The 24,891-nt window shown below is 39.6% G+C and overlaps 1 protein-coding gene across 4 annotated transcripts in view; it reads left to right on the top strand.

Annotated features, from left to right (window-relative positions):
- The window catches only part of SAMD13 (sterile alpha motif domain containing 13), a 48,507-nt gene that overhangs the window by 9,177 nt on the left and 14,439 nt on the right, over positions 1 to 24,891 (top strand). For all 4 annotated transcript variants that reach the window (XM_029229739.1, XM_029229742.1, XM_029229741.1 and 1 more), the window contains exon 3: positions 22,107 to 22,218. In XM_029229739.1, the coding sequence (XP_029085572.1) occupies positions 22,107 to 22,218 (112 nt within the window). The remainder of the gene's footprint in view (positions 1 to 22,106; positions 22,219 to 24,891) is intronic.

Below are 24,891 nucleotides of genomic sequence, written 5' to 3'. Positions count from 1 at the left end.
ATTCCTAAAAATATTCCTGATCTTTGTCCTGGGATGTGCCTAAATTACTTGGAAACAAACAATTTGATTCTTTTAAGCATTGTTGTGCAGGACTAGAGCTGTATTTAAGGGTATTTTTCCCCTTTTATTGAAGTAAGACCCATCTTTGTACTCTAACCAATGCTCCTGAATGATGAGATTTTCCTCTCTGGCAGATGGAAACAGGCACCATTCCCATCTCTGTGTGATCTCTAAGGATTGTTGTCTCTTTTTCGTGGTTCTTTCCCCAGCCTGTTTCCTCATGTGTATGTGATAATCAGTACTCTGCTGAGCACTTGATGGGAAGCCTCTACACCTCTCCAGAGTTCTCTCTGTGTAGCTCTCTCCTCTCTAGAACTGTTTCCTGGGCACAGCCTAAAATCTCTCTTCAGGCAGAAAGTGGATACGGCTTACCTTGCTTGTTTCCCATCCCTCAGGGGTCACTGTTCTTTATTGCCTATGTCCAGTGAATGCCTTGAGTGCCATTCTCATACATCTTGTCTACTTTTTTAGTTGTTTTAGGCAGAAGGGTAAATCTGGGCCCCGTTACTCCATCTTGATCAGAAATAGAAGTTGCAGTTAATTTATATAGCCAAGTGGCTATCGGCTAACATGTTGGGCAGGGTAGAGTTAGATTATAATACAGAATTCCTAAACATAGAGTTTTAAGGCTCTTTCTGAGATCTGCCCAAACTGGGGCTCACAGTTGCTTCCATTTTGTTTTCCAGATATGGAAAATATAGTTGCTTTACTAGGGAATGTACTTCACAAAGGGTCATTTCCAAAGAAGCCTAGGATAATGGCTCTTATTCACTGGCCACATGCTCCTGATCAGAGCTTTAGTTTTATAAGGCTACTATTTATGATGTCCCTTTTCTGTGTCTAGCACTTTGTGTGAGCCTTGTTAATCCTCACAACCATATTTTGAGGTATATGCTATAATTCCCACTTTATAGTGGAGAATACCAAAGCTCCAGGAGGTAAAAGACCTTTTAAGAGTTCAGAACTAAGGAGTGCTGGTGCTGGTATTCGGGTTCTGAAGCCTGAGTCCTTTCTTCTGCACTAGGGTGACTAGGTTGTTTAAAGGTGGCTTTCAGTCACTTTCACCAGAGGCATGGCTCTCACTACCAGGAGGCTATAAAAGCCTATTTTTGTCTCCAAGATTTGTAGATGTTGCAAACATTCAAAAATATGACCATAACAAAGACAGGACTTCCCTTTCCAAAATGGCATATTTCTTCTAAGTACAGAGTATTTTAAAGTCTGTTCTAAGTACTAGGACAGTGATTTCTCAAACTTGAGTTTGTGTCACTTGGAAGTACAGATTGCTGGGCCACATCTCCAGAGTTTCTGATTCAGCCTGGGAATTTGCATTTTAACATGTTCTCTGGTGATGTTGATGCTGATAATCCAGAGACTTTGGAAAACAATTTGGCATTATTTTCAAGTGTAGAACCATAAAATATTTTATAACTCAGCCATTCCGTTTCTGGATATATACAAGTGCTGCTCAGTAGAAACGATATTTGAGACATGTATGTAATTTAAAATTTTCTAGTGGTCATATTTAAACATATGAAATTAATTTTAGTATATTTTATATTTGACTGAAAATACCCAAGATGTTATCATTTTGAACTGTAATCAATATAGCATATTATGAATGAGATAGTTTACATTTTTCATGCTAAATTTTATAAATCCACTATGTATTTTATACTTAGAGTATGTCTCAATTTGGATGCCAAATTTTTATTAGAAATGCTTGATCTCTATTAGATTTCATAAAATTTGCAATTGAAAAAGCAGAATCACATACCCTAATAATTCCAAACATACCTAAAAGTCCCAATAAATTAATCACGTACCAAAAAATTATTTTCTCTTAATGCATGCATGTACATTAACACAACTGGTTCTTCTTTTTTTTAGAAGATTTGATTTGACTTTGAAGCAATAGCATCAGTTTCAAAACTATCTCTGTCCAAGTTAAATAAGTTTACTGATACTTACGTCATATTTTTAACATTAAATTCAAAAGGGTATTGCATAAATTTATAAGCAACTATAAATTTATCAATGTCAGCAAATCATTCTTCAACTTTTTCTTAAAATTGATTTATGTTAGAAAATGTGTAAAATTAATTTCATTGTATTGTACTCTGAAAAGTTTCAATTTTAACACGAAATTTTGTGCCTGTTTAGCTAGGTTAGCTAGGCTACAAATCAGCATTTCCTTATTTTTAGGAGCTTCAAATTAAGCTCATTTACATGTAGTCTGATATCAATGAGAAAATATAAATTACTCTGCCACTTTTTTGTCTTTAAGTATTTTTTGTCTTTAATTATTGAATATTTGGAGAGCATTTTTTTGTTTTAATGAAATCTTGAATTGGACTTAACAATACAATAAATCTTTGTATATTTCTTCCATGACTTAACCAACAAGTACAGGCAAAGAACACAGATATTAAATGTATTGTGTTCTATTTCTTTTAAGAATTCCATTGTCTGGCATTGATCCATAGCATTTGCAAATATTTACTGAATGATTTAACAATGGTATACATGACACTTTTCAGGAATCTGCTTCAGAAGACTGAACATCAGTATCATACAGATACAGAATCAGCTCAGATTCTGTTTAAAATCGCTTCAAAATGTTTCATTGTACATTTAATTTTGATTACAGGTGACTAATGTCATCGATTCTTTTTGACTGTTGAGAAGCAAGTTACCAAATTCACTATGTCTTTGCTAAAAATGTCTCTTAATATTGTCCATTTTTTACACAACAAACAAACAGCTTTTTTCCTTTTGCTCTGCTCCAACAAATTGCAATTGCTGTTCATCATGAAATTTCCGACATACTTTTAGCCAGGCTCCTTTTTCTTTACTATTCTGGTTCTAGTGCTACTTTCTGCATCTCCTTTAGATTCTGCGTCAGTAGTATGCCTCCTTTTCATTATTTTATTTCATTTTATTTTTATTGGATTATAGTTGCTTTACACTGCTGTGTCACTTTCTGCTGTACAGCAAAGTGAATCAGCCATATGTATATATATATCCCCTCGTTTTTGGATTTCCTTGCCATTTAGGTCACCACAAGGCACTTAGTAGAGTTCCCTGAGCTATACAGTAGGTTCTCATTAGTTACCTATTTTATACATAGTGGGGTATATATGTCAATCCCCGTGTGCCAATTCATCCCACCACCCCCTTCCCTCTTGGTATCCATACACTCGTTCCCTACAACTGTGTCTCTATTTCTGCTTTGCAAATAAGATCATCTAAACCATTTTTCTAGATTCCACATATAAGTGTGAATATACTATATTTGTTTTTCTCTTTCTGACCTCACTCTGAATGACAGTCTCTAGGTCCACCCAGGTCTCTGGAAATAACACAATTTCGTTCCTTTTTATGACTGAGTAATATTCTATTCTATACGTGTACCACATCTTCTTTAGCTGTTCCTCTGTTGATGGACATTTAGGTTGCTTCCATGTCCTGGCTGTTGTAAATAGTGCTGCAGTGAACATTTGGGTGCATATGTCTTTTTGAATTATGGTTTTCTCTGGGTATATGCCCAGTAGTGGGATTGTTGGATCATATAGTAGTTCTATTTTTAGTTTTTTAAGAATGTCCATACTGTTCTCCATAGTGGCTTTGTCAATTTACATTCCCACCAACAGTGTAAGACTGTTGCCTTTTCTCCACACCCTCGCCAGCATTTATTGTTTGTAGATTTTTTAATGACGGCCATTCTGACTGGTGTGATATGATATCTCATTGTAGTTTTGACTTGCATTTCTCTAATAATTAGTGATATTGAGCATCTTTTCATGTGTTTGTTGGCCATCTGTATGTCTTCTTTGGAGAAATGTCTATTTAAGTCTTCACCCATTTTTGCATTGTGTTGTTTGTTTTTTTGATATTGAGCTGCATGGGCTGTTTGTATATTTTGGAGATTAATCCTTTGTCAGTTGCTTCGTTTGCAAATATTTTCTCCCAATCTGAAGGTTGTCTTTTCGTCTTGCTTATGGTTTCCTTGGCTTTGCAAAAGCTTTTAAGTTTCATTAAGACCCATTTGTTATTTTTGTTTTCATTACTCTAGGAGGTGGGTCAAAAACGGTCTTGCTGCAATTTATGTCAAAGAGTGTTCTGCCTATGTTTTCCTCTCAGAGTTTCATAGTGTCTGGCCTTACATTTAGGTCTTCAATCCATTCTGAGTTTATTTTTGTGTATGGTGTTAAGGAGTGTTCTAATTACATTCTTTTACATATAGCTGTCCAGTTTTCCCATCACCACTTATTAAAGAGACTGTCTTTTCTCCATTGTATATTCTTGCCTCCTTTGTCATAGATTAGGTGACCATAGGTGTGTGGGTTTATCTCTGGTCTTTCCATCCTGATCCCTTGATCTATATTTCTGTTTTTGTGCCAGTACCATACTGACTTGATTACTGTAGCTTTTTAGTATAGTCTGAACTCTGGGAGCCTGTTTCCTCCAGCTTCATTTTTCTTTCTCAAGGCTGCTTTGGCCATTCGGAGTCTTTTGTGTTTCCATACAAATTGTAAAATTTTTTGTTCTAGTTCTGTGAAAAATGTCATTGGTAATTTGATAGGGCACAATATTGATTCTTCCAATCCAAGAACATGGTATATCTCTCCATCTGTTTGTGTCGTCCTTGATTTCCTTCATCAGTATCTTATAGTTTTCAGCATATAGGTCTTTTGCCTCCTTAGGTAGGTTTATTCCTAGGTTTTTTGTTCTTTTGAATGTGATGGTACATGGGATTGTTTCCTTCATTTCTCTTTCTGATCTTGCGTAGTTAATGTATAGGAATGCAAGAGATTTATGTGCATTTATTTTGTATCCTGCAACTTTACTAAGTTCATTGATTAGCTCTAGTAGTTTTCTGGTAGTGTCTTTAGGCTTCTCTATGTATAGTATCATGTCATCTGCAAACAGTGACAGTTTTCCTTCTTTTCCGATTTGGACTCCTTTTATTTCTTTTTCTTCTCTGATTGTCCTGGCTAAAACTTCGAAAACTATGTTGAATAATAGTGGTGAGAATGGGCAACCTTGACTTGTTCCTGATCTTAGAGGAAATGGTTTCAGTTTTTCCCCATTGAGAACGATGTTTACTGTGGGTTTGCCATATATGGCCTTTATTATGCTGAGGTAGGTTCCCTCTATGCCCACTTTCTGGAGAGTTTTTATCATAAATGGGTGTTAAATTTGTCAAAAGATTTCTCTACATCTATTCAGATGACCATATTGTTTTTATTCTTCAATTTGTTAATATGGTGTATCACATTGTTTGATTTGCATATATTGAAGGATCCTTGCATCCCTGGGATAAATCCCACTAGATCATGGTGTATGATCCTTTTAATGTGTTGTTGGTTTCAGTTTGCTAATATTTTGTTGAGGATTCTGCACCTATGTTCATCCATGATAATTGACCTGTAATTTTCTTTTTCTGTGATGTCTTTGTCTGGTTTTGGTATCAGGGTGATGGTGACCTCATAGAATGAGCTCGGGAGTGTTCCTCCCTCTGAAATATTTTGGAAGAGTTTGAGAAGGATAGGTGTTAGCTCTTCTCTAAATGTTTGATAAAATTCACCTGTGAAGCCATCTGGTCCTGGACTTTTGTTTGTTGGAAGATTTTTAATCACAGTTCAATTTTATTTCTTGTGATTGGTCTGTTCATATTTTCTATTTCTTCCCGGTTCTGTCTTGGAAGGTTGTACCTTTCTAAGAATTTGTCCATTTCTTCCAGGTTGCCATTTTATTGGCATACAGTTGCCTGTAGTAGTCTCTCATGATCCTTTGTATTTCTGCAGTATCAGTTATAATCTGTCCTTTCTCATTTCTAATTTTATTGATTTGAGTCCTCTCCCTCTTTTTCTTGATGAGTCTGGCTAAAGATTTATCGATTTTGTTTATCTTCTCACAGAACCAGAACCAGCTTTTAATTTCATTGATCTTTGCTATTGTTTTCTTCATTTCTATTTCATTTATTTCTGCTCTGATCTTTATGATTTCTTTCCTTCTACTAACTTTGGGGGGTTTTTTTGTTCTTCTTTCTCTAGTTGCTTTAGGTGTAAGTTTAGGCTGTTTATTTGAGATTTTTCTTGTTTCTTGAGGTAGGATTGTATTGCTATAAACTTGACTCTTAGAACTGCTTTTGCTGCCTTCCATAGGTTTTCAGTCATCATGTTTTCATTGTCATTTGTTTGTATGTATTTTTTGATTTCCTCTTTGATTTCTCCAGTGATCTCTTGGTTATTTAGTAGCATAGTGTTTAGCCTCCATGTGTTTGCGTTTTTTACAGTTTTTTTTCCTTTAATTGATTTCTAATCTCATAGCACTGTGGTCAGAAAAGATGCTTGATACAATTTCAATTTTCTTAACTTTACTGAGGCTTGATTTGTGACCCAAGATGTGATCTATCCTGGAGAATGTTCCTGGAGAATATTCTGAGAAGAAATTGTGTTTTGCTGCTTTCAGATGGAATGTCTTAAACATATCAATTAAGTCTATCTGGTCTAATGTCTCATTTAAGGCTTGCATTTCCTTATTAATCTTCTGTCTGGATGATCTGTCCATTGGTGTAAGTGGTGTGTTAAAGCACCCCACTATTATTGTGTTACTGTCGATTTCCCCCTTTATGGCTGTTAGCATTTGACTTATGTATTGAGGTGCTCCTATGTTGGGTGCATAAATATTTACAATTGTTACATCTTCTTCTCGGATTGATTCCTTGATCATTATGTAGTGTCCTTCTTTGTCTCTTGTAATAGTCTTTATTTTAAAGTCTATTTTGTCTGATATGAGTATTGCTACTCCAGCTTTCTTTTGATTTCCATTTTCATGGAGTATCTTTTTCCATCCCCTCACTTTTAGTCTGTATGTGTCAAGTGGGTCTCTTGTAGACAGCATATATATGGGTCTTTTCTTATCCATTCAGCCAGTCCGTGTCTTTTGGTTGGAGCATTTAATCCATTTACATTTAAGGTAATTATCGATATGTATGTTCCTATTACCATTTCCTTAATTGTTTTGGGTTTGTTTTTGTAGGTCTTTTTCTTCTCTTGTGTTTCCCACCTAGAGAAGTTCCTTTAGCATTTGTTTTAAAGCTGGTTTGGTGGTTTTGAATTCTCTTAGCTTTTGCTTGTCTGTAAAACTTTTGATTTCTCCATCAAATCTGAATGAGATCCTTGCTGGGTAGAGTAATCTTGGTTGTAGGTTTTTCCCTTTCATCAATTTAAATGTATCCTGACACTCCCTTCTGGCCTGCAGAGTTTCTGCTGAAACATCAGCTGATAACCTTACAAGGATTCCCTTTTATGTTATTTGTTGCTTTTCCCTGCTGCTTTTAAAATTTTTTCTTTGTATATAGTTTTTGTTAGTTTGATTAATATGTGTCTGGGCATGTTTCTCCTTGGGTTTATCCTGTATGGGACTCTCTGTGCTTCCTGGACTTCAGCGACTATTTTCTTCCCCATGTTAGAGAAGTTTTCAACTATAATCTCTTCAAATATTTTCTCAGACCCTTTCTCTTTCTCATCTTTTTCTGGGACCCCTATAATTCAAATGTTGGTGTGTTTAATGTTGTCCCAGACGTCTCTGAGACTGTCCTCAATTCTTTTCATTCTTTTTGCTTTATGCTGCTCCCTGGCAGTTATTTCCACTATTTTATCTTCCAGCTCACTTAACCGTTCTTCTGCTTCAGTTATTCTGGTATTGATTCCTTCTAGTGTATTTTTCATTTCACTTATTGTGTTATTCATCACAGGTTGTTTGTTCTTTAGTTCTTCTAGGTCTTTGTTAAACATTTCTTGTATCTTCTCATTCCATGCCTCCATTCTATTTCTGAGATCTTGGATCATCTTTACTATCATTACTCTGAATTCTTTTTCAGGTAGATTGCCTATTTCCTCTTCATTTATTTGGTCTTGTGGGTTTTTACCTTGCTCCTTCCTCTGCAACATATTGCTCTGTTGTCTCGTTTTGTTGAATTTACCGTGTTTATGGTCTCCTTTTTGCAGGCGGCAGTGTCATAGTTCCCATTGTTTCTCTTGTCTTCCCCCTGGTGGGTGAGTTTGGTCCAGGGGCTTGTGTAGGCTTCCTGGTGGGAGGGACTGGTGCCTGTGCTCTGGTGGGTGGAGCTGAGTCTTTTCCCTCTGATGGGCAGGGCCACATCAGGTGGTGTGTTTTGAGGTGTCTGTGAGCATAGTATGACTTTAGGCATCCTGTCTGCTGATGGGTGGGGCTGTGTGCCTTTCTTTTGTATGGCATGAGGTTTCCACCACTGGAGCCTGCAGGTAGTTGGGTGGAGCCAGGTCTTGGTGTGGAGATGGATACCTCCAGGAGAGTGCACAGTGATTAATATTCCCTGGGCTCTGGAATTCTCTGGTGGTCCAGCATCCTGGACTCGGTGCTCCAACCCCGGAAGCCCAGGTCCAACCCCTGGCCGGAGAACCAAGAGCCTGCAAACTACGTAGCATAACCAGAGAAAAAAGAAAGGAAAATAAAACAGACAAAAAAACCCCAAGACAAGTAGCAAAAACAAACAAACAGCAACAACAACCCACACACACACAAAAAGAAGAAAACAGACAAACCAAGCCCAAGACAAATGGTAAAAAGAAAACCAAACAACCGGAAAGAAACAAAGAAGCAGACAGAAAAAACAAAAACAAAACATAGAAAACAAAAAACAAGAGAACAGACAAACAAAATAACTCAAAAATGAGAACAATCAATAAGGACTACACTAATGAAAACAAAAAATGAAAAACAAAACAAAAACTGAAAGCAAACTAATATTTTTACAAATGACAAAGAAAACATAAAACCAACACATAAAAAGGATCCCAAAAAAATCAAAAACAGGAAAAAAACACACAAAAGTAAAAATAGAAAAATTAAAAATATTGAAAATAAAAATAAATAATGAAAACAATAACACCAACAACTGAACAAAATGAAGCAAACTAAAAAGGAGTAATAAGAATATTTTCCTGGTGCCTCCTCTGTCAGCGTCCTTGCTCCCACAGTGAGCCACAGCCAACCCCTGCCTCCCCAGGAGGCTCTCCAGTACCTTTAAGTAGGTCTCTGGACCTGCTGTGGGCCCAGTGGGGCACTCAGACTCTCACCTGACCAAACTACTGCTTGTACCTGCACCCAGAGTCCACTGCTGCTAAAGTTGGACTGGTCTCAGTTGTGGGAACACTCATTGTCTATTCATATATTCCCATATGCAGGATTTACCAAGCTGATCACGGAGGCTTAATCCATGGCCTGTGTAGTCACACTGCCCCTGGAGCTCAGCTTTTGTTTTGGCCCCACCTCTCCGTGTGCACCACCCTCAGGCGTCTGTTCCCCACCCAGGCGAGAGGGAGAAAAAGCAGTGGCTGATTGGGGCACACTTACTCAGGCCAGGGAGGGGTGTGGCAGCCACAACTGGGGTAGGCACCAAGTGCCTGTGGCGGCAGAGACCAGCAGGCGGTTGCAACAGACTGGGGCACGCTCGCTCTGGTGGAGTCCTTCCCAGTGCGCACGGAGGCAGGGGCTGGCATGTGAGGCTGGTGGTGGCCCCACCCATTGCATGCCACTCAACGATGGCACCTCATTTCCTAGGCAGACCACACTTCTGCTAGGGGCATTCCCAGCCGCAGAGCCCCTTACTCCCATCCCCTCTGTTGTATCTGCACAGCCAACAGCAGTCCTCTCCCTGGATCTGCTCTCTTAACCTCACGCTTTAGCACTCAGCCCCCACCAGCACTGGTGGATTCCTGTCTCAGGCAGGGGTGCCCAGGTCTGTTTCCCAAGGAGGCTTTGGAATGGGTGGTGCTCAAGACCCTGGAGCCTATGCGGGTCAAGGTGACCTTGGCTTGAGGGGCGGGCAAGCCTGCTCAGATGGGTGCCCCTCCCACTTCCCACAAATGCCCCAGGGTTGTAGGTCCCTTTTTTGATTCCTCTTTTCTGTTTTTCCTTCTTTTGTCCTACCCAGTTGTGAGGGGATTTTTCTTGTCCTTTCAGGTGTCCAAAGTCTTCCGCTAATGTTCAGCAGGTGCTCTGTGAGAATCGTTCCATTTGCAGATGTACTCTTGATGTACTTGTGAGGAGAGACAAATTCTGCATCCTCCTATTCTGCCATCTTGACTCCTCCTATGCCTCCTTTTTAAATTTTAAAATTTATACATACTTATTTTTAACTAAAAAATATTTAATTATATTAAAATTAAAATAGTAAGACTATTAATTACCAGTACAGCACATGAAGAGATTTTCATAACTTGCGCTGTCTGCATCAAACACATTACAATATTACATGGGTGCATAGAAAAGATCATTTGACCTGAGTCAATGTGTGGACACCAACTAGATTGCCATGTGTTTATGTGTAAAACTAGAGAGGAGACTTGCATCTGATAGAACTTCAATTCAACAGTAGTATCCTGGGTGATTCAGTGGTTAAAGTGAAATGTTGTTACACCAAAACAATGAAGTTGTGTTTATCAGAAACATAATTTATACCAGTTCAAAATTTAAATTTAAGCTAATTAAAGAAAATTAAAGACCCAGTTTCTTAGTCAAATTTTTAATGCTGAACAGCCACATGTGATTAGAGGCTACCATATTGCACAGGTATATAGCCAAGACAAGCTCTTGCACATGTGCACAGGGAGAAAGGTTAAATGAATATAAGGTTGAGGATGATTACCTCAGGTGGGGGACACAGGCATGGGATAGATATAATTATTGTCAAGATTATAGGTTTTATTTTGCCTGGTGGATTCATAGTGTTTGTTAAGTTTAAAAATAACTAAATATCTAAGAGGGAGCCATCGTAATAGTTTGGAATGTGTCCTTCTAGACAGTTTCTGTACAAATACTCTGTATCCATATGTATATGTATATAAAGTACACATAAACCTTTACTGAACAAATGGGATCATAGTGTTCTTTTTTTGTGGATTTCAGATACACAGATTTTTGGGTTAATCAAAACCTTGGTACATGACACTCTTACCATTGATCTATGTTTAGCCATGTTAGATCCATGTTAGAATTTTCAATAAATTCTAAAAAAAATTCTAGGTGTTTCACATGTATGTTCATATCTGTACAACTTACAAGTATACAATGTGAATTTTTTTTTTCCCATTCACTTAATCTTACTCCCTTTTTCATCAGTTGGTCTTTTTTCCCTTCTTCCCTTTTCTCCTAGGATGGAGTAGGAACCAATGTTCCCACACAATAGATGCTAATAGTAAGTTAGCAGCTTCTCAACAACAAGTGGTTTATCTCCCCACCACCACCATGCCCCTCAGCCCTCAGTGGAGAAGCTCTACTGCAAGAGAAAGTTCACAGCAACAAAGTTTAGCGACTTTCAAAAGAAGCTCTTCCTTATTAAAACCACGCCTTTTCTTGCACATGTATCTCACCATCTTCCTCTGCCTTTGTGTTCAGTTTGTTGCTTTATTATGAAGCAATGACTCTTTTAATTTTGGAAATAACATTTCTTTTAAAATCAGTCAAGTGATACTTTTCTTAGTAATGAATGTTGGAAAGTTTTAAATTCACTTTAATATTAAAATACTAACTTGAAATATTGAGATACAGTTGACATATAGCATATTAGTTTCAGATGTACAACATAATGATTCATTATTTCTGTATACTGTGAAACGTTCACCTTGATAAGTGTAGTTAACATCCATCACCATATAGAGTTACAAATTTTTTTTCTTGTGATGAGAATTTTTAAGATCTACTACCTTTAACAACTTTCAAATATACAGTGCGGTATTATTAATTATAGTCACTGTGCTGTATGTCACATCCCCATGACTTTTATTTTATAACTGGAAGTTTGTACCTTTTCACCACTTTCACCCATTTTGTGTACCCCCAACCCCTACCTCTGGCAACCCCCAATCTGTTCTCTGTATTTATGATTTGGGGTTTAAAATGTTTTTTTTTTAATTTTTTGTTTTTAGATTCCACATATAAGTGAGATTATATATTTTTGTCTTTCTCTGACTTAGTTCCCCTGCATAATGCCCTCAAGGTCCATTCATGTTGTCAAAAATGGAAAGACTTCCTTCCTTTTTATGGCTGAATACTATTCCATTGTGTATATATACCACATTTTTTTATCCATTTATCCATTGATGGTCACTCAGGTTGCTTTCATGTCTTGGCTATTGTAAATAATGCTGTAATGAATGTGTGTGTGGGGGTCCATATATCTTTTTGATTTAGTGGTTTCTTCCTTCAGATAGATACCCAGAAATGGAGTTGCTGGATTGTATGGTAGTTCTACTTTTAATTTTTTTCAGGAACCTCCCTACTGTTTTCCATACTGACTGCACCAATTTACACTCCTACCAACAGTGCACAAGTGTTCCCTTTTCTCCACATCGTTGCCAACCCTTGTTATTTCTTGTTTGTTTTGATAATAGCCATTCTAAAGGGCATGAGGTGATATCTCCTTGTGGTTTTGGTTTGTATTTCCCTGATGATTAATGGTGTAGAGCATCTTTTCATATATCTGTTGGCCATCTGCATATCTTTGGAAGAAATGTATATTCAAATCCTCTGCCCATTTTTTAATTAGATTGTTGATTTTTTGCTGTTGAGTTATATGTATTCTTTATATATTTTGGATTTGCAAATATTTTCTCCTATTCAGTATCTTGCCTTTTCATTTTGTTGATGATTTCCTTTGCTGTGCTGAAGATTTTTAGTCTGATGCAGTCCCACTTGTTTAATTTTGCTTTTGTTGCCTTTGCTTTTGGAGTCAGGTCCAAAAAACAATCATTGCCAAGCTGATGTCAAAGAGCTTACCATTTATGTTTTCTTCTACAAGTTTTATGGTTTCAGGTCTTACGGTCTTACATTCAAATCTTTGATCCACTTTGAGTTAATTTTTGTGTATGGTGTAAGATGGTGGTCCAGTTTCATTCTCTTACACGTGGCTCTCTTGTTTCTCCAGCACCATTTATTGAAGAGACTGTCCTTTCCCCATTGTATATTCTTGGCTCATTTGTCATAAATTAATTGGCCATATATGCATTAACACTAACTTTTAGAATAGCCCTCTCTGAAGGCTGTTAACTGTTAAATATTAAGATAGTTATTAATTTAAAGAGGTTGTCATTTTTGCCCATGTGAATTAGAGAACTAGGAGGTGAATGATAGAAGTAAAATGTTAGGGTAGAGTCAGAAATTATTATTTGTATTGCTAGAATTTCAAAACTCTGACTTCATTGTAGAATTATCAAAGAGAATTCTTATATAACAAAAATAACAGTGGCTACTATTACTACCTCATAAAAAAGAATCCAACAGTGTTTACACATACAGCAACCCACACATCAGCCAGGGGTCTAACTCTAACGGAAGTGGTCACATCTAGGGTTAAATAAATAACTTCACAGGATATTTATTTATTTGCCTGGAAGTCTTGCCAGGCTCCTTAGGGAAGGAGGAAGAAGAAACTGTTAGAAGTAATTGTGTGTCTGATCACTGGCTTCAGCTTTTGTTCATTTACTCATATTTCTGTCCTTTTGTGTTGTCAAGTAAATGATCAGCAGTCCTTAGATGTATGTTCTTTGAAAGCCACGAGGAGATTGTAACCAGCTTGCTAGGTAGTTCCTGAGTGTTCTGTTTCATACACCTTTCCCAAACCCCACAACCACACTGCCCAATTCTACCTGAACACAGTGAGTGATGGTTCCTGGGATGCTGTTCTTTCCAGGGAACAGCAATCTGGAACAGGGAGTGATCATGATGTAAGATACCACTATAGTAAAAGCATGGAAAAATAGAACTCCCAAGACAGTATAAGTGGCTAAATACCAAATACTTCTTAACAGATAGTTTGTTAGGAAGAAAAGAAGGGAGGGAGGGAGGAAGGGAGGAAAAAAGAAAGTGAGGAGGAAGAAAAGAGAGAGGGAGAGAAAAGGAGAAGAAAGGAGGGGAGTAAACTGAGCCACTAATTCAAACCTGAAAAATGACCTTTCTAATCAGGATCTGATGTCATAACCCTTCTGCAGATATGTTTGGTGGAATAAGTCAGAGTGCCATATGTACGGATTCTTGAATACAGAGAATATATGGTAGTGAATAGTGATACTTTTTTTTTTTTTTTTTTTTTTGCGGTACGCGGGCCTCTCACTGCTGTGGCCTCTCCCGTTGTGGAGCACAGGCTCCGGACACACAGGCTCAGCGGCCATGGCTCACGGGCCCAGCCGCTCCGCGGCATGTGGGATCTTCCCGGACCAGGCCACGAACCCGTGTCCCCTGCATCAGCAGGCGGACTCTCAACCACTGTGCCACCAGGGAAGCCCAATAGTGATACTTTTAATTGGTGCATTTTAATTTTTCTTAGTGAAGCCAAAGTTAATTCCTTAGTATTTTATGGCTGTCTGCTCATTCTGATATATGGTGTATTAGTCTACTCGACTGCCCTAGCAAAATGCCATAGACTGGGTGGCTTAAACATCATAAACGTATTTCTCAGAGTTCTGGAGGCTGGGAAGCCCAAGATCAAGATGCTGGCTGATTCATTACCTGGAGAGAGCTCTCTTCCTGGCTTGTAGATGGTTGCCTTCTCATTATGTCTTCACATGGACTTGCCTCACTGCATGCATGCAGATCTTATAAGGCTACCAATCCTATTGGATTAGGACCCCACCCTTATGACCTCATTTAACCTTAATTGCTCTATGTCCTAAAAGCCCTAGTCCCAAATAGAATCACACTGAGGGTTAGGGCTTCAACATATGAATTTTGGGGGTGGAGGGGACACAATTCAGTCTTATCATATGGTCTTATGCTAAAAGTTTGGTTATGTTTGGTTATTCCCTTAAATGACAACTTGGGTTAAGAATTGAGTCTGTTCACTTTTTTGACTTGTACAATTTTGTCCATTGTAAATAACTGCCTTAAGGAAGTATACATTTCAAAAGAGTAAAATGAGTAAAACTATAGAATCAGCTAAGCATATCATCATATTTTAAGTGTGAAAACAACAGGAGTTCCAATTGATGCCAGCAGAATTCACAAACATGCATTACGTTATCTTCTATACATTAGAAGTTCTGAAGGGTTGCTGTTTTCTACATAGATTCTGGTGTGCTACTGATATCCCTACTGAAGGAAACCTGAGTTTGTCTCAGCATTAAAGCCACACTAAGTTCTTTGGAATAGTGACCATTGTGCCATGGCTCAGAGCAGGGAAGGAAAGTTCTTCCGGCAATCTGTATGCAGTTTTCTTTAGTATTAATGATCGGGATATGAAATGTGCATATGTTTTTGTTTATTATGAATGTGGGCATGAATTGTACCTGATAGTAAATGAAAAACAGAAATTCATGAGTCCTCTTGAGAGGAGTGTCCTTATTTACACTAGTTCAGAGGTCTTTATACTAGAAAGCTGAGAGCAGGTGAGGAAAGAGGCAGATTTGTTTTCACAAAGATGGGGTGGGGTGTTCAGAAGACATTCGCAGCAGAGATATGCCAAGGACAGAGTGCCATGTGATTTCAGAGGAAAGCCATGAGCCTGAGGCAAGATGCCTGTTAAGAGGAAAGAAATGATGCAGGAAGATGGCTCGTCTGTTCTTGGGACCTGATCATGGTGTTACTGCTGTTTCAGGGCTCCACACACCTAGCACAGCCTGACTCATACTGCCCTCCTTCCTCCATCTAGCTAGTCCTTCTGTTCTTTACTTGCTTTTTTTTTTTCATTTTATTTTATTTTTTTAAACATTTTATTGAAGTATAATTGCTTTACAATGGTGTGTTAGTTTCTGATGTATAACAAAGTGAATCAGTTATACATATACATATGTTCCCATATCTCTTGCATCTCCCTCCCTCCCACCCTATCCCACCCCTCTAGGTGGTCACAAAGCACTGAGCTGATCTCCCTGTGCTATGCGGCTGCTTCCCACTAGCTATCTATTTTACGTTTGGTAGTGTATATATGTCCATGCCACTCTCTCACTTTGTCCCAGCTTACCCTTCCCCCTCCCCATATCCTCAAGTCCATTCTCTAGTAGGTCTGTGTCTTTATTCCTGTCTTACCCCTAGGTTCTTCATGACCTTTTTTTTTTTTCCTTAAATTCCATATATATGTGTTAGCATACGGTATTTGTTTTTCTCTTTCTGACTTGCTTCACTCTGTATGACAGACTCTAGGTCCATCCACCTCACTACAAATAATGAAGACAGGGAACACATATGACCATCTTCATCATGCAGTTGACTTGAGATTTTCCTTTTCACTAGATTAGTTCCCAAGGCTTATCAAGTACCCGGCTCATTGTGGGCAGGTTAAAATTAATTCATTATTAGAATGGAAGATTGATTGGGGTTATTAGGAAGGAGACATTTAACCAGTATCTTTTAAAAATGAGTAGGGTTCTAATCCTTGGCAGTTGAACAGACAGGGCTTTGAGTAGCATAACCAAAGCTGTGGATATGGGAAAGTCCAGGATGTTGACTGGTTGGATTTCAGTACAAACTTGGAATTGGAAAGAAGCCTGGAAAGTTATGTTTGAATTAAATCCCTGAATGCCAAGCTAAAGAATTTGAAAAATACAGAAGAATTATTTGCTTTTTCAATACTTTCGTTGCTTGGGTATGCTGCAGCTAAATGCAGTCAACTCTTATTTAGCTGGATATTAAAAAATGAAAAATGTCCTGTCAAGAAACTTTGAATCATCCTTTCTCTTTCTCCCACTGTCTTTCAGCCAGATCCCTGCTTGTTAGGATGACGGGAGAGGGAGAAAAAAATGGAGATAAAACTAAAGCTCATTTGGTCTCTTCATTCTTAGCTATGTCCTAGGCCGAGAGATCAATGTTAATTTATTACAATCAGAATTACATTGTTTTTAGCCAAAGGCTGATTTAAGATATGGGCAAAGAGCAGGTTAATTTAATTTTGAAAATAAGTTATAAAGATCAAGGAAGTACAAAGTTAGAGTGCATTTCTGAGTGGAAACACAAGTAACATTGAGAATTAGCTTTATAAGAGTAGCATGATAAATAAATATATCACCATAATTAACTAGTAGGAGGTAACTTTTGCTCTGAAATTTAAAGCAGAAATGCAATTAATAAGTATAATGGGGTTTTGAAATCACATATGGGCTGTATTTATCCAGAGTTTCCTTTTGGTCTGATCAACCCTCAGAATCTATAATATCATAAATGCCATAAAATATACACACGCTAAATTCTGAGAAAGGGTTTCAACTATTTTTCATCTGCCTCCACTAATATATAAAGGGGAAATGGAGACTTTTGCCACCAGCACTTAAAATTATCATGTGCCAACATGAAAACGTTTATCATAAGGTCTCGATCTGCATGTATCTGCCAAATTTGTTACTTATTGCATTTCTGTCCTCATGATTGTGTCTCTTTAGCTCTCTTTAAAAGTGAGGTGATTGTTTAATTAAGGGATAATCAGTTCCTAGTGTGAATTATTCACACATTATGTAATTTTTATCCATACATGATGTACCCAACCATATGCACAGGGACTGAAAGGTGACTATGTTAAATGGAGACATTGATTTGATTAAGTGATGGGATTGGAGACAAATTCTGCCCTTCATTTCTTGCTAGTTTTTTGTAATAAGGTAACATACATATATATTTTTAAAGCCTCCATGCTTGGAAAAATATTCATGAATTTATCATCTTTATACCTTATAGTCTAGGAAATATTTTGCTATGACAATAATGAATAATAAGTATCAAATGATAATGGAACGTTTATATCTGCCATCTCATTTCATCAGTGCGGAATTAGCAGCCACAGTGGGAACCACCATCTGGGAGGTGTTTTAAACAGCACCATTTAAATTCCTCCTGGAATTTGACATGTATGAGTTATAAGAAAAGATTTGGAGAGAATGGTCCCCTTAAAAGGGAACAAAGTATCTCAGTTTGGCCACAAATAACAGTCCTTGAGGAGACATACTGGCTTTACCAGTGGAGAAAGGTGACGCTTAAATCCATCCTCTGAAATGTCCTCATAGTTTTATCTGGCTTTGGCACTCTGGCCTCCCCAACACCCACCATCATGTGGCCTTGGTTAATCTCCAGGTTTCTCGTTTAAACTGTTGCTGAAACCACTGGACGGGTCCAGCAAAATCATCCATCATTCTTTAACATCACCTAGAAGTGACAATGTGTGCCTGCATATTTCTGCTTCTGCAAGCCATGCCCTCTCACGGAGGAACTTAGTGTGTGTTTGAAGCAATTGATGCCTTTCAGAATTGCATTAAAAATCTTCAAGTGTCCTGGTCAGGCAGAATTATCTGGGCCCTCCAGTGCGTGCATCCCCAATAGCACCAGTTCACCCCCACCCCCCACCCAGTTCTAATACTTAGAGTATGCTGCTTCCCCTCACCAGAGTGCCAGCTCCTTGAAGGATATGCATTCCTATCCTGGTAACCCTGCCTCTAGCACAGTACTGAGAAGACAGTAGGCTTTTAGTAAATATCTGTTGTATCAATGAGCATGGAGTGAAAAAAAGCATAGATTTGGAGGCAAGCATATGTGGAACCCAATCCTGGCTTTATACACTATGTGATTTGGGATGAGTTCTTAACCTTTCTGAGCCTTAGTTTCCTAAAAACAGGTTATAGTAGCCAGTTCACAAGGAGCTGGGAGGCTGATAATAGATTATGCGTGAAAAGCACATTGTAGACTCTAAATGCTCTCTGGTTGTTACTCCATTAATGTAACAGATCTTTGCCATGTATCAACTGTACACACCAGTCCAACCTGTGCTGGGAGCTGTAGAGAGGCAGAGATGGAGACAGATAGTTTCTCCTCTCAGGATGTGAGTGGTCTAACACTGGCTTCTTCTGTGTATCCCCTCACCCTAAGTATGAGACATTCCTCATTACTGGTGCTCTTCATGGTACACTGCCAGCGGTTTTGCAAAGCCTTTGTTCTCTGCCGCAATGCTGGTACTCAAGAATATTTCAGAACTGAGGAAGTGATGATGTCATATCCCAGCAGAATAAGAATCAGGAAAGCCTCCCATCCTAAAATTACAATGTAGCATAGTTTTTTTTTTATCATAATTAGATAACAATTCTTTATGAAGAAAGGCAGCTAATTGAAGTCAGCCACAGAGAGAGTGAGTTCAGATGTTTTCTGGGGCACTTAAAAGTGCATCTGATGGGGCGCTGTGCTCACTGCTAGAAGCGAGCTGACTAGAAAACTTAAAAGATTTGTTAAAACAATGAATCCTTTCCAAACATTTTTCAAGCCCAACTTAAGCAAGAGAGGGAAGGAAAATGGTACCTAAAAGAGAGTCCCCTGTGTCAGCTCATGATTGCTTATGTTAAAGAGATGATGGAAAATCCCAGCATGTGTATAATTTTTTAAAAACACATTTAGTCTTGATTTGAAAGTACATGTTAATGTTTAACAATGTTAGAGTAAAAAATAGTTTTTCCCCGTGTATATTGACTGTTAAATGGTAGGAGGGTGGCAGGGGGGCACATGCCGTGTGTGAGTGACCATGTACGTGAGTGTGTATGTACATGGGCAGTATTTATAGATTCACAATCTCTATGCCCAAAACTTATATAATTCCTTATAACTAGCAAGCATTGGCTCTAAATGTTTTTAAATTAAGTGCTATGTTGATAAGTAGTTGATCACATGTGCCATTGATTAGTGACTCCCTTTTCTTTAACTAGGAGAGGTTTCTTTTTTTAATCAAATATTTTAAGTTCCTACTATGAGCAAGACATTATCCTGGGAACAAGGCAGAGACACAGGTTTGAAGACTTTCAGGAATCCCCAAAGTCTGGGCAATTTCATTTCCATTAAAAGTAACATGAATCTTTTCAACTTGCACTAAATGTTGGACCTTCCCAAGCTTGATTCTAGGCCCAGTTCTCCTCTCGTCCCCTCCCAAGGTTTCACATGCCATCTAAACGCTTCTGGCTCCCCGCTGTGTACCTCTAGCCCACCCGTCTGCTTTGAGCTCCAGACCCATGTTCCACATTAAATCTCAACTTCGATATAGATGGTACCCCACATTCAGTGTGTCCAACCAAACCTGGGGATGCAGTCTAAGTGCAGTTACCACCATCCATCCAGTTCCAGGACACTTCGATCTCCTTTGTTCTCATGTCTAGTCCACCACTAGGTCATGCTGATTCTATTGGTTAAATATTTTTGAAATCCACATGCTTCTCTCCTTTTCCACCATAGTCTCAGTCACCATGATCTCTTGCTTGGTCCCTTCTTCTCCTCTGGCTCCTCTCCAATACCCTCTTTTTAGAAATGTGAGTCAGATCAGGTCACACCCATTACATCAGACCATTTAACAAGTCCCATTGCTCATAGACAAAAACCCAGAATCCTTGATGTGGCCTCTGACACCAGCATGGCTCCCTGGGCTGTATATTCCTGCTACAGAGCCTGGAATAATCTTCAGCTTACTTCTTTATACGGTTAACCTTCTGTCTGCTCTCTAGACCTTACCTCAAAAGAAACTTCCACAAGAGAGCCTCTCCTAGCCCCTCAAACTGCCGTAGTACAGAGTGCCTATCCTTCAGCTACATTGTGTGGCTGTACATTTAGTCGTATGATTACCGATCAGGGTCTACCCCAACAGTGCTGTGTATTCACAAGAGTAATGACCCTTCTGTTTTACTCACCAATATATTCCCAGCTGGAGGGCTAGGAGGGGGCTTTGTCCTGAAGGACCTCCTGAGCCAAGTGAAACTATTTGGAATTTATCCAAAGGGCAATGGGAAGAAGTCTTTGAAGGATTGGAAGCAGGGGAACAATGTGATGGGATGTACACTCTGGAAGAATCACTGCAGACGAGGCATAGAGAAATCTAGACAAATACTCTTGAAACACAGAAATAAGAGTCACAGTAACTGCAGGTCCTTGCCACTCTTTCTCTCTTCCACCTTTCCTCCCCTCCTCTCTAAATCCATTGAGGAGGTTACCCAGAGACCCTCTCAAACTAATGCTTGATCAACATCTAGTCGTCTGAACATTGATTGAATTCCTAACTATGTACTTGACACAAGGGATAATAAAGTGAGAAATGGTCCAGGTCCAAATGTACCTCTTCAGCCCACATCTCCTGGTCCAAATGTACCTCTCCAGCCCACATCTCCGTAGAAAGATTAGACAGTCTCCTAGAGACTGTCTAATAAGCGGAGTATAATCCAGTGGGAAAAGTGCTGCAGTTGGAGTTAGAATGGAGGTCTTGAACTCAGAGGATGTTATAACAAACACTTACCCAGGTGCAGCCAGAAAATGCCTTACAGAGATGGTGGCATTTGAACTGGTAGGAAGGGTAGGATTTTGTTGGAAAATGAGGGGGCATTCAGTGGCTGGAACAGCATGTGAAGGGCATGGTGTGTTGGGGAATGGCTTTAGCCCTGGATGTGCGGGGTTGGGGATGGGAAAAGTGATGACATGTTGGGGCCACATTGTAAGAGGTCTGGTATTCTTAGCTCAGGGGTATGAATGCCATATTGTGGGCCGCCAGAAATCGCTGGACCACTCTTTTTTTTTTTTTTTTTTTTTTTGCGGTACGCGGGCCTCTCACTGTTGTGGCCTCTCCCGTCGCAGAGCACAGGCTCCGGACGCGCAGGCTCAGCGGCCATGGCTCACGGGCCCAGCCGCTCCGCAGCATGCGGGATCCTCCCAGACCGGGGCACGAACCCGCGTCCCCTGCATTGGCAGGCGGACTCTCAACCACTGCGCCACCAGGGAAGCCCTGGACCCCTCTTAATATCTCTGGATTAAAAAACAATACATGAGGAAATACTTTATATTAAAGGTTCATAGAGAAAGGAGTGACTGAGCCAGTGAGAGCAGTGATCTTCTGAGCCCAAGAAACGCATGAGTGATTCTGGTTCTGAGGCACATACACTGGTATCTGGGCCTCTGGTTGCAGTGAGCTGGGCCAGGCCTGCCCCTGGGAGGCTGAGTGGAGAGCCTAGCCGCACACACTTGCATGTTCTGCCCTGACAGCCATCTTGATTGTTATTTTGCAGTTCCATGGAGAATGGGAGGCCACCCGATCCTGCAGACTGGGCCGTGATGGATGTCGTCAATTACTTCCGAACCGTAGGATTCGAAGAGCAAGCTAGTGCGTTTCAGGAACAGGTAACTCGGTCTAGAGAAACACATGATGAACATGATCACCTCCCGCTGGTGAAGGCTGAGTGAGGCTCCCGACCATCCCAGCCCCTGAGAAACTGAGGGGGTGGGAGAGGGCAGGACAGGAGTGACAAGCTACCGATTCCTTCCTGCAAGAGAAAAACCCAAGCCCCGAGAGGAGAGGAGACACAGTCACAGCTGCAGAGAGGAGGGCTCAGTCTCCTTAACATCTGCATCTTCTGAAAGACGGCACAGCCCTACCTTCCACACAAACACACTAGAGAGCAGAAAAGAAAGAGAAAGGAGGGACCAATCTGGCTGAGAGACAGGCAGCCTCGTCTGCTTCTGGGCTTGGCACCACCTGAGCTGTTGATCAAGTCTCCTCCAGTTTGCTTGCTGGGTGCTGAGCAAAGTCTAATGGAAAGAGGACACTAGACTCAGATAGACTCAGATCCTAGTTCTTGTAACTCTGTGTGACCCCAGACAGGTTACTATGACTCTCTGAGTCTTGGTTTCACATCTGTAAGAGGAGGCTCTCAATGCCTAACTTGGTAGGGTGGTGCCGTGAGGATTAAAGGACAGCGAAGGCACAGTGCCTAGGATAGGTGCTGGCCCAACGTTGATGCCCCCAAAAGTTAATTCCCTCGCTCAGGTCCAGGGTTGGTACTGGAGAGAGGGAAGGAGGAGCAGGGGGTCCTTCCCAATTGTCTGGGTGAGTCCCGATTCCATTTTCCAAGCTGGGCCAGCTTTGTAGAGATGGTGCTCAAAGGGCTTTGACCATGAGGAAGCAAATCGGGGTACACGTGGTCCACACCAGACCAGCTCTGTAGGAAAACACAGAGTTCCCATCTCCCTGTCAATGAAGTCTGCAGTCTCTTAAGCATTACGTTTACTTCTCTAATGTTGTAATATAATTGAGAGAATTATAAAGCGAGCAATGTGTTTGGCTGCTTCTTGCACATCCCTTTAGCCATTTCTTACTCTCTCAAGCTGGGTTTGGATAACTGCACTTTTCTAATACCATATATTCCAATCTCTAGATTTCCTTCAATCAGTATTTCCTTCAACCTGATCCCTATGCATATGTGTCTTTTGTTAATTTGGAAAATTTGCCAAAATAACAGTTTAAATCACTTCACAGCCACCAGGATAGCTAAAATTAGAAAGACTGATTGCAAATGTTCGTGAGGATGTAGAGCAACCGCACTCTCCTACATTGTTGGTGGGAGTGTAAAATAAACACTCATACATCTACCCCATGATCAACAACTTCATTCCTGAGTATTTACCCAAGGGAAATGAAAGCATATGTCCACCAAAGATTGGTACAACATTGTTCAAATAGCTTTATTCATAATAGTCCAAAACTGGAAGCCTAAGTGTCCATCAATAGGAGAGTGAATATACAAACTCTGGTCTTCTCATACAATGGAATAAAGAAAAATGAAGTACTGATATATACAATAGTTTGGATGAGTCTCAAAACATTATGCTAAGTGAAAGAAGCCTTACATAAAAGAGCTCATTCTGAATGGCTTCTGTCTTAGTCCATACAGGCTGCTATAACAAAAATACCATAAACTGTGTGGCTTATAAACAACAAACATTTATTTCTCATGATTTTGCAGGTAGGGAGTCTAAGATCAAGGCACTATCAGATTGGGTATCTGGTGAGCGCCTGCTTCCGAGACAGCTGTCATTTCACTGTGTCCTCACATGGAGGAAGGGATGAGAGAGGTCTCTGGGGCTGCTTTTATAAAGGCACAAATATTCACGAGGCCTCTGCCCTCGTGATCTAATTGCGTCCCACAGGGCCCGCCTCTTAATACCATTACTAATATCCCTAAGACCCATTGGGGGTTAGGTTTCAACATATGAATTTGGGGGGGGACACAAATAGACCACAGCAGTTCCATTCAGACAAATGATGAGAACAGGAAAATGCACTAGTGGAAGAAAAAAATCAGGCAGTGGTTGCCTCTGGATAGGTGGGAGAGGGGAATGACCGGGAAGGAGCATGAGGGAACATTCTGAGTGATGGTAGCGTTTTGTGTCTTGATAAGGGTTTGTGTTATGGGTATATGCATTGGTCACCACATATGCACAGGTATATGCAAACAATTCAGATTTGTGTATTACATAGCCAATAAATTTTTCCTCAAAATGAAAAGAACTGTAAAAAAATAAAACAATTAATGGTATGCAAACTGAAGTATTCAGGGGAGAAGTATGCTGATTTTGCCACTTACTTGGAAATGCATCAAAATGTGGATTGATAGTTGGCTAGAGGGATGAGTAGTTGGATAGACATATGATAAAGTAAGTATGGAAAATGTTCATTGTAGAATCTAGGTGGTGGGAGTATGCGTGTTCCCTATAATATTCTTACGACTTTATGTTTGAAAATTTTTGCAATAAAATTGTGGGGGGAAGTAGCTCAGGTTGGAAAGTGGAAGGCTGATCAGCTGGAACATATTTTATTTTGGTTTAATGATATAGAGTCCATTTGTGTCATTGTAGTTGAGTTAACTCGCTTCTAAAATTAAATTTAAGGAATATTGTGAAAGGTTAACAAAAAAAGGGACTTAGCTAAAAGGTCTCTTGGCCAGATTCCCTGCTGTCCAAAAGCATTTTTCAGAATGAGCTTTTGCTCAGACTCCTCTGGGGCAGATGTCCCAG

Source organism: Monodon monoceros, unplaced genomic scaffold (genome assembly GCF_005190385.1).
Source record: "Monodon monoceros isolate NGI ecotype Baffin Bay Population unplaced genomic scaffold, NGI_Narwhal_1 Super_Scaffold_18, whole genome shotgun sequence".
Taxonomy (NCBI): Eukaryota; Metazoa; Chordata; class Mammalia; order Artiodactyla; family Monodontidae; genus Monodon; species Monodon monoceros.
Note: the sequence above shows the minus strand (reverse complement) of the source record. Positions and strands in the feature narration are given on the sequence as shown.